This window comes from Cebus imitator, unplaced genomic scaffold (genome assembly GCF_001604975.1).
Source record: "Cebus imitator isolate Cc_AM_T3 unplaced genomic scaffold, Cebus_imitator-1.0 Scaffold435, whole genome shotgun sequence".
Classification (NCBI taxonomy): Eukaryota; Metazoa; Chordata; class Mammalia; order Primates; family Cebidae; genus Cebus; species Cebus imitator.
In genome coordinates, this window is record NW_016107750.1 from 897,963 (window position 1) to 907,076 (window position 9,114).

General features: G+C 44.0%; 1 protein-coding gene across 1 annotated transcript in view; it reads right to left on the reverse strand.

Moving 5' to 3' along the window:
* The window catches only part of MEI1 (meiotic double-stranded break formation protein 1), a 95,520-nt gene that overhangs the window by 59,644 nt on the left and 26,762 nt on the right, over positions 1 to 9,114 (reverse strand). Inside the window, exons 8-11 of the mRNA XM_037731994.1 lie at positions 8,629 to 8,743; positions 7,798 to 7,914; positions 6,687 to 6,786; positions 6,428 to 6,562 (exon numbers count right to left, since the gene is read on the reverse strand). Coding sequence (XP_037587922.1) covers positions 6,428 to 6,562; positions 6,687 to 6,786; positions 7,798 to 7,914; positions 8,629 to 8,743 — 467 coding nt within the window. The remainder of the gene's footprint in view (positions 1 to 6,427; positions 6,563 to 6,686; positions 6,787 to 7,797; positions 7,915 to 8,628; positions 8,744 to 9,114) is intronic.

A 9,114-nucleotide genomic window follows, 5' to 3' on the forward strand; every position in this document is an offset into this window, starting at 1 on the left:
ACTGAAGTCACTGTCATGTAAATGCTATTTTTTGTTTCAATTTTTAGAACCAACCTAGAGTCAAATCACAAAGATTTAAATATAGCTACAGAAGAGACTATAAATATTAACAACTTTCACAATGTAAAATTAAAATATGGCTGACTGACCTTGAGAAGTAGAAGTAGGGAAGAGAGGAGAAAGGAAGAGTTGGGGTGCTGTTTACTACATAGGAACTCAGGAGACAAGGCTTCAAGATGAGAGAACAAGAAATACCAGTTTTAGGTATATTATTTAAAGGTTAAAAAATAAAATATTGCCCAGCGTAGTGGCTCATGCCTGTAATCCCAGCACTTTGGGAGGCCAAGGCGGGCATATCACTAGGTCAAGAGATTGAGACCATCCTAGCCAACATGGTGAAACCCTGTCTTACCAAAAACTTAGCTGGGCATGGTGGCACACACCTATAATCCCAGCTACTCAAGAGGCTGAGGCAGGATAATTGCTTGAACCCAGGAGGCAGAGGTTGCAGTGAGCCAAGATTGTACCACTGCACTCTAGCCTGGCAACAGAGTGAGACTCCATCTCAAAAAAACAAAACAAAACAAAACAAAAAACTATTGACTAGCAAAAATGCCAAGGACATGTAGAGAAGACAAAAAATGTGAGCCAGTTAAATCTTGATCTTTCTTATTGGCAAGTCAATAAATAATGTCTTACATTTAAGGGGGGGATTACAGGTACCCGCCACCATACCTGGCTTATTTATTTATTTATTTATTTATGAGACGGAGTTTCACTCTTGTTGCCCAGGCTGGAGTGAAATGGCATGATCTCGGCTTACTGCAACCTCTACCTCCTGGGTTCAAGTGATTCTCCTGCCTTAGCCTCCCGAGTAGCTGGAATTATAGGCATGCACCACCACACCTGGCTAATTTTGTATTTTTACTAGAGACAGGGTTTCTCCATGTTGATCAGGCTGGTCTTGAACTCCCGACCTCAGGTGATCCGCCCACCTCGGCCTCCCAAAGTGCTGGGATTACAGACATAAGCCACTGCACCTGGCCAATTTTTTTTTATATTTTACTAGAGATGGGGTTTCACAATATTGGCCAGGCTGGTCTCAAACTCCTAACCTCAGGTGATCCACCCACCTTAGCCTCCCAAAGTGCTAGAATTACAGGTGTGAGCCACCATGCCCAGCCTATTCCCTTTGATGATAAATCCTTTATAATTTATTTATTTTCAAGAGAGAATATCACTCTGTCACCCAGGCTGGAGTGTAATGGTGTCATCATATCTCACTGTAACCTCAAACTCTGAGGCTCAAGTGATCCTCCCACCTCACCTCCTGAGTAGCTGGGACTATAGGTGCATACCACCATACCCACTAATTTTATTATTATTATTTTTTTTTTTGAGGCAGAGTCTCACTCTGTTACCAGGCTGGAGTGCAGTGATGCGATCTTGGCTCACTGTAACCTCCAACTACCTGATTCAAGCAATTCTTCTGCCTCAGCCTCCCGAGTAGCTGGGATTACAGGCACATGCCACCATGCCCAGCATTTTTAGTAGAGACGGGGTTTCATCATGTTGGTCAGGATGGTCTCCATCTCTTGACCTTGTGATCTGCCTGTGTCAGCCTCCCAAAGTGCTGGAATTACAGGCATGAGCCACCACGCCCAGCCTATTTTATTTTATATTGTTTTGTAGGGATGGGGTTGCCCTATGTTGTCCAGACTAGTCTCAAACCTTGGCCTCAAGCAATCCTCCCACCCTGACTTCCCAAAGTGCTGCGATTATAGTCATGAGCTACTGTGCTCAGCCAATATTTTCTTATTTTTTGTAGAGATGGGGTTCTTGTTTATTTTGTATTATTTGAATATATTACTTTATTAGAAATTTAAAAGAGAAAATATAACAAAATAAAAGTTACTCTATAAATATGGGTTTCCTCCGTTATTTTTTTTTAAGATTTCAAGCACCTTACTAAGGAATAATTTCCCATTGTGGTACTAGGATCCATTAGTCTCACTGTCCATTTTAACACCCTTCATTTGCATATTGACTACCTATGAGGAGCCAAAGATAGATCAGTGAAAAAACTGACAAGTCCTTGATCTCCAGGAGCTTATATTTTAGTGGGGACAGGAGAGATACAAAACGAATGAATAGGCCAGGTTCAGTGGCTCACACCTATAATCCTAGCTATTTGGAAAGCTGTTGGACAGCTGAGGCAAGAGAACTGCTTGAACCACGGAGGTGGAAGATGCAGTTAGCTGAGATTGTGCCACTGCACTCCAGCCTAGGAAACAGCATGAGACTTTGACTCAAAAAAGAAAGAAAGAAAAAAGAATAAACAAGAACTGTAAAATGTTTTATAGGTGCTATAGTAGTCTGATAAGGTCAATTAAGAAAGCAAATTTTGAATGAGACTTGAATGATGAGAAAAATGCAGTCACACAAAGATGTAAGGGAATAATATTTTGGGCAGAGAGAACAATTATGGCAGGAATAAGTTTGATGTGTTCAAGAAACAGAAAGCAGACCAGAGGAATAAGCAAGAAGTGACTGAGTACTGCTTGTGGAGCCAGGGACCCAAATCTAATTCTTTAGATCCCAAATTGGTTGTTTTTATCTCTATGCTAGTAGCATGAACAAATTGAGATTGAAGTTTCTGGAATAAAGCAGCAGGCAGTTGAAAATATGGTCTGGAGTTCAGGAAAACACTATAGTGGGCTAAATGGTGGTACCCAAAGATACCAGGTCCTAATCCCTGGAACCTGTGAATGTTATTTTCTATAGCAAAGTTTTCACAGATAGGACTAAATTAAGAAACTTGAGATAAAGGCATTATCCTGGATTATTCAGGTGGTCCCCTACATGCCATCACAAGTATCCTTATAAGAGAGAGGCAGCCAGGCATAATGGCTCATGCCTGTAATCCCAGTACTTTGAGAGGCCAAAGTGGGAGAATCACTTGAGGCCTGGAGTTCAAGACCAGTGTGGGGAATGCAACAAGAACCCCATCTCTACAAAAAATAAGAAAAAAAAAATTTAAGAAAAAAGAGAGAAAAGGCAGAGGGAGATTATACACACCAAGAGAAAAGAACACAATGTGGTCACAGAGGCAGTGATTGCAGTGATATGACCATAAGTCATGGAAGCCCCCAGAACCACCAGAAGCTGGAAGAGGCAAGGAAGCATTCCCTATTAGAAGCTCCACATGGAGTGTGGACCTGCTGATACCTTGATTTCATCTTAGTGATATTGATTTTGGACTTCTGGTCCCTAGAACCATGAGAAGGCAAATTTCTGTTGTTTTAAGCCACCAAGTTTGTGGTAATTTGTTCCTGTAGCAATAGGAAACTAATACAGGCATTTTAGGCATGAACTATAGATTTGAGCATTATCAGTATATAGCTAGTAGCTATATGAAGCTCTGTGAGTGGCTGAGAGCATTCAAGGAGAAACTACAGTAAGAGAACCAGGGCTAGAGGCTGGAGTTCATAGGTGTTAAAGAGCTGCCAGCTTCTGGTTAAAGATGATAGAGTCAACAGATAGTTACTTCTGCTACTCCTTACCAAAATGAAAGAGAATTTTCTTTCAAGATAAAAGTTCAAAACAGAGAAAAGACAAAAGACATGATAACATAACACTTTGGAAGTATAACTTGGCCCTCTGTATTGTGGTTTCTGCATCCATGGATTCAGCCAACTGTGGACCAAAAATATCTATTAAAACCTATAAAAAATAATAATACAACAATAAAAAATAATATAAAATGCAGGCCAGGAACAGTGGCTGACGCCTATAATTCCAGCACTTTGGGAGGCCAAGGTGGGTAGATCACCTGAGGTCAGGAGTTCAAGATCAGCCAGGCCAACGTGGTGAAACCCCATTCTCTACTAAAAATACAAAAATTAGCTGGCCATGGTGGTGCATGCCTGTAGTCCCAGCTACTCGGGAAACTGAAGCAAGACAATTGCTTGAGCCTAGGAGGCAGCAGTTGCAGTAAGCCAAGATCATACCACTGCATTCTAGCCTGGGTGACAGAGCGAGACTCCATCTCAAAACAAACAAACAAACAAACATGAAATGTAAAATACAGCATAACAACTATTTATATTGCATTAATGTTTTTGTTTGTTTGTGATGGAGTCTCACTCTGTCACCCAGGCTGGAGTGCAATGGCAAGATGTTAGCTCACTGCAACCTCCGCCTCCCAGGCTCAGACGATTCTCTTACTGCAGCCTCCTGAGGAGCTGGGATTACAGGTGTGTGCCACCATGCCCAGGTAGTCTTTTATTTTTGATAGAGATGGGGTTTGACTATGTTGGCCAGGCTGGTCTTGAACTCCTGACTTCAGGTGGTCCGCCCACCTCAGCCTCCCAAAACTGCTGGGATTATAGGCGTGAGCCATAGAGCCTTGCCTACATTGCATTGACATTGCATAGTCATCCCTCAGTATCTGCAGGAAATTGGTTCTAGGACCCCTGAAGATACCAAAATCAGGATGCTCAAGCTCCTGATATAAAATGGTATACTATTTGCATATAACCTATGCACATCCTCCAGCATACTTTATTTATTTTATTTTTTGAGACAGAGTTTCACTCTGTTGCTCAGGCTGGAGTTCAGTGGCGTGATCTCCACTCACTACAACCTCCACCTCTCAGGTTCAGGCAATTCTCCCATCTCAGTCTCCTGAGTAGCTGGGATTACAGGTGTGTGACACCACACCCAGCTAATTTTTATTATTTTTAGTAGAGATGGGGTTTCACCATGTTGGCCAGGCTGGTCTCAGAATCCCAACCTCAGGTGATCCACCTGCCTTGGCTTCACAAAGTGCTGGGATTACAGGTGTGAGTCACCGCACTGGTCCTCCAGTATACTTTAAATCATCTCTAGATTACATATAATACCTAAGACAATGCAAATGCTATATAGTTATACTCTTGGGTGTTTTGTTTTGTTTTGTTTTGTTTTTTTTGAGACAGAGCCTTGCTCTGTCACCCAAGCTGGAGTGCAGTGGCACAATCTTGGCTTACTACAACCTCTGCAGCAATTCTCATGCCTCAGCCTCCTGAGTAGCTGGGACTACAGGCACATGACACCATGCCCAGCTAATTTTTCGTATTTTTTGTAGAGATGGGGTTTTACAACATTGGCCAGCCAGGCTGGTCTCAAACTCCTGACTTCAAGTGATCCACCTGCCTTAGCCTCCCAAAGTGCTGGGATCACAGGAATGTGCCAATGTGCCACTGTGTCTGGCCAGGTTTTTTTTCTTTTTTTGGGGGGGAGAGGGGACAAGGCCTTTCTCTGTCAACCAGGCTGGAGTACAGTGGTGTGATCTCAGCTCACTGCAACCTCTGCTTCCCAAGTTCAAGTGATCCTCCCACCTCAGCCTCCAAGTAGCTGGAACTACAGGTGTACACCATCATACCTGGCTAGTTTTTGCATTTTTAGTAGAGACAGGTTTTGTCATGTTATACAGGTTGATGCTGAACTCCTGGTCTCAGGTGATCTACCCACCTCAACCTCCCAAAGTGCTGGGACTACAGATGTGAGCCACCATGCCCAGCATATATTATATTATTTAGGGAATAATAACAAGAAAAAAAGTCTGTACGTGTTCAATACAGACACGACCATCCATTTTTTAAAACATATTTTCAGCCAAGTGCAGTAGCTCACACCTATAATCCCAGCACTTTGGGAGGTTGAGCCAGGAGAATCACCTGAGGTCAGGCATTCAAGACCAACCTGGCCAACATGGTGAAACCCCATCTAATAATACAAAAATTGCTGGGCGTGGTGGCTCACACCTGCAATCCCAGCACTTTAGGAGGCTGAGGAAGGCGGATCACAAAGTCAGGAGTTCGAGACCATCCAGACCAACTATGGCAAAAACCCCATCTCTACTAAAAAAACAAAAATTAGCCAGGCATGGTAGTACACACCTCTAATCCCAGCTACTCGGGAGGCTGAGGCAGAAGAATCGCTTGAACCTGGGAGGCAGAGGTTGTGGTGAGCCGAGATCGCACCACTGTACTCCAACCTGGGCGACAGAGTAAGACTCCATGTCAAAATAATAATAAACAAAAATTAGCCTGTTGTGGTGGCACACGCCTATAATCCCAGCTACTTGAGAGGTTGAGGCAGGAGAATCACCTGAACCCAGGAGGCAAAGGTTGCAATGAGCCGAAATCGCACCATTACACTCTAGCCTGGGCAACAAGAGCAAAACACCATCTCCCTACCAAAAAAAAAAAAACTGCCATCTATGGTTGGTTGAATCCATGGATGTGGAACCCACAATTATGGAGGGCCAACTATATTAGGTATTATACATAATCTAGAGATACTTAAATATTAGCTCCCCTGGCCTTGACAGGCCCTTAGGTACATGCAGGGATGGAAATTTCAGCCTGCCTGGGTCTCTCACCTCAGAAAAGCAGAAGTGGCCTTCACAGCCTCAGCAGCCACCTCCAGCACAGGGCTGCTAACTGCTTCTTGGAGGACACAGCCAGCATCTCTGCACATGGCTGAGCTTGTGAACAGCTTGATCTCCTCTGGCTGCCTGAGAAATGGTAAATGAGAAATGTGTAGGAGAACTCTTATCACTGACCACACCAGGAATAAAAGCCCACTTTTACTTCTGCAGTCTGGCCCCAACAAGCTTCATGTTCCACCACTTTGCTCACCGGGTCAGGATTTCAGTGAAAAGCAGCAGACCCTGCTTGTGCAGCTCTGTGTTGTTCATCTTCAGACTTGCCTGCAGGCTCCTCACCACTGCCTCAATCCCTGCCATAGGATAACATGACAGAGGCCAGGGATCACTGCTCTCTTGTTCCTTCACCGCCCACCCAGGAGAGGTGACAGACTCTGGATAGCATGTATCAGTTGGAGGCCACTCATGGAGGAACCCTGACAAGGTTGAGCTAATGGGACCAGACTGTGAGATCTTTAAGGCCTGGCCTTCATTTGATTCATCTCTGTCTCCAACACCCAGTACCGGCCATAGCACAGTCCCTGGCACTTGAGGTTGTCAGTGAACACCTACTGACCAAGCCATATTTTCTCTACTTAGCATACTCCTATTCCTCCTTGGAGAATCAGGTTAAAACCCCACTCCTCCACAAAGCCTTCCCTGATCCACTCAGAAAGAGCTGTGAACCTCTCCTGAGCCCCCACAGCTCCTGTGCTTCCCTCTAGCAGAGCTCTAATCAGCTCATAAGGAAATTTCCCGCTTGGGTCTCTCTCCCTTTTCTGAGGGCAAGGAGCATGTTATTTGTTATCTCTAAATCGCCAGTTTCCAGCCTGGTGCCTGGTATAAACTAGGAATATAAAATGAATGATGGAATGTGCCTGCTCTAAAAATCTAGATGTGATATAAAAAGTCCCAGACAATGAAGGGACAGTTTCAAGAAACTTTGAAAGAATAAATTACCAAAACTTAGAGACTACCTGGATGGTTAGCTATCTGGGGCATGGGAAAGAATTAAATCTAAGGTTGAGTAACATTGTTTAGAGTTGTTGTTAATATGCAACAATAATTCATTTAGTGGCTAAGAGAAGTGTCCTTCCCTTGCTGAAGAGTCTAAACGTATATACTTCTGATAATCAGTGAAGAGCAGAATATTTGAATATCAATACTTGCATATGAAATCTGGTAATAAGTTTGGGCTAATGGAAATATCTAGACTCAGCACTCCCCTCCAAGATGGAGGCTAGCCCCCCATCACTGCTGCTGCTACCTAGCTGTAAACTGCTGTCCACCCAACCCAAAGCTAGTACAGGACCCTTACTACGAACCATACACCGTGTGGCACTTGGAAAAAAAGAGTCGCTCTTCTGCCAGGAGTGTCAAGCAGTTGAAGCTGGACCACACGAGCACTTCACTGGAAGAGGAAAGATGCTCAAAGAGGAACTCTGACAGGGGAGAGGATGAGAAAACAATAAATGACAGCAATGTGATAACGATCCCTTAACTGATGCTAAGGACTTGGATTTATTCAACACCTTACTCTTGCTACTTCATCTGTTCACTTACCCTCTCCATGAGTCATTATCATCAATTCACTAATAAACCCGGAAAGTATCCTTGGTTATGGTTTAACCTCTGCTTTGTAACAGATAGGGAAACTAAGTCCCAGAGAAGAGGCACTAGTAGTGAAAGAAGTGGGATTGGAACTTACAACTCCTAATTCTCAGAATGGGCAGTGGCATGGATGAAGGAAAAAGTTTTTAGTCAGAAAGACTTGACTAGGCTTGCCAATTCTTTCGTTCTCTGAGCCTCAACTTCCTTATCTATAAAATAGTAAAGGTGAAGACCTAAGTGTGGTAACATTTGCAGTGCACCTCAGGGCATATATCCCTGCTCATAGCAGTCCCTTGAAAAATATTGCTTCCTGTTGCCTTCCTGGTCCACAGGTCTTTCCACCATGCCACATTAGCTTTTTATTCCTAGATGACCAAATAAATGACAAAAATCAGTAACAAATTGCTCAAGGTCATACAAGAAATCTGTAGCAATAGGATTCAGATGTTATGAGACATACTTCATAGAGTCTGTCATACACAATTGAACCTGTCACCACCCCATCCTTCTAGTATAGGGAGGAAAAAGTTAAAGGGCTCCCCTACCTGGAATGTCAGCATGGATGAAGGCAGGGGCATACTTCTCTGGGGAGTGGACAAGCACCGCAGTTATACAGTGAGCACTGGCCACCTGCAGGGTTTCATCTCTAGAGAGGAGAAGCTGGAGAAACAGGCAGCAAAAAATACCCCAGTCACACCACCAACAGGACCAGAAAAACTGACCTGGGTGCCTCAAGACAATAGCCTATTTCTGATCCTTTCTGTTCCACATGGCACCAGGCACAAGGATGGTGCTCAGAAGAGCAGTTATGGCCGGGCGCGGTGGCTCAAGCCTGTAATCCCAGCACTTTGGGAGGCCGAGGCGGGTGGATCATGAGGTCAAGAGATCGAGACCATCCTGGTCAATATGGTGAAACCCCGTCTCTACTAAAAGTACAAAAAATTAGCTGGGCATGGTGGTGTGTGCCTGTAATCCCAGCTACTCAGGAGGCTGAGGCAGGAGAATTGCCTGAACCTAGGAGGCGGAGGTTG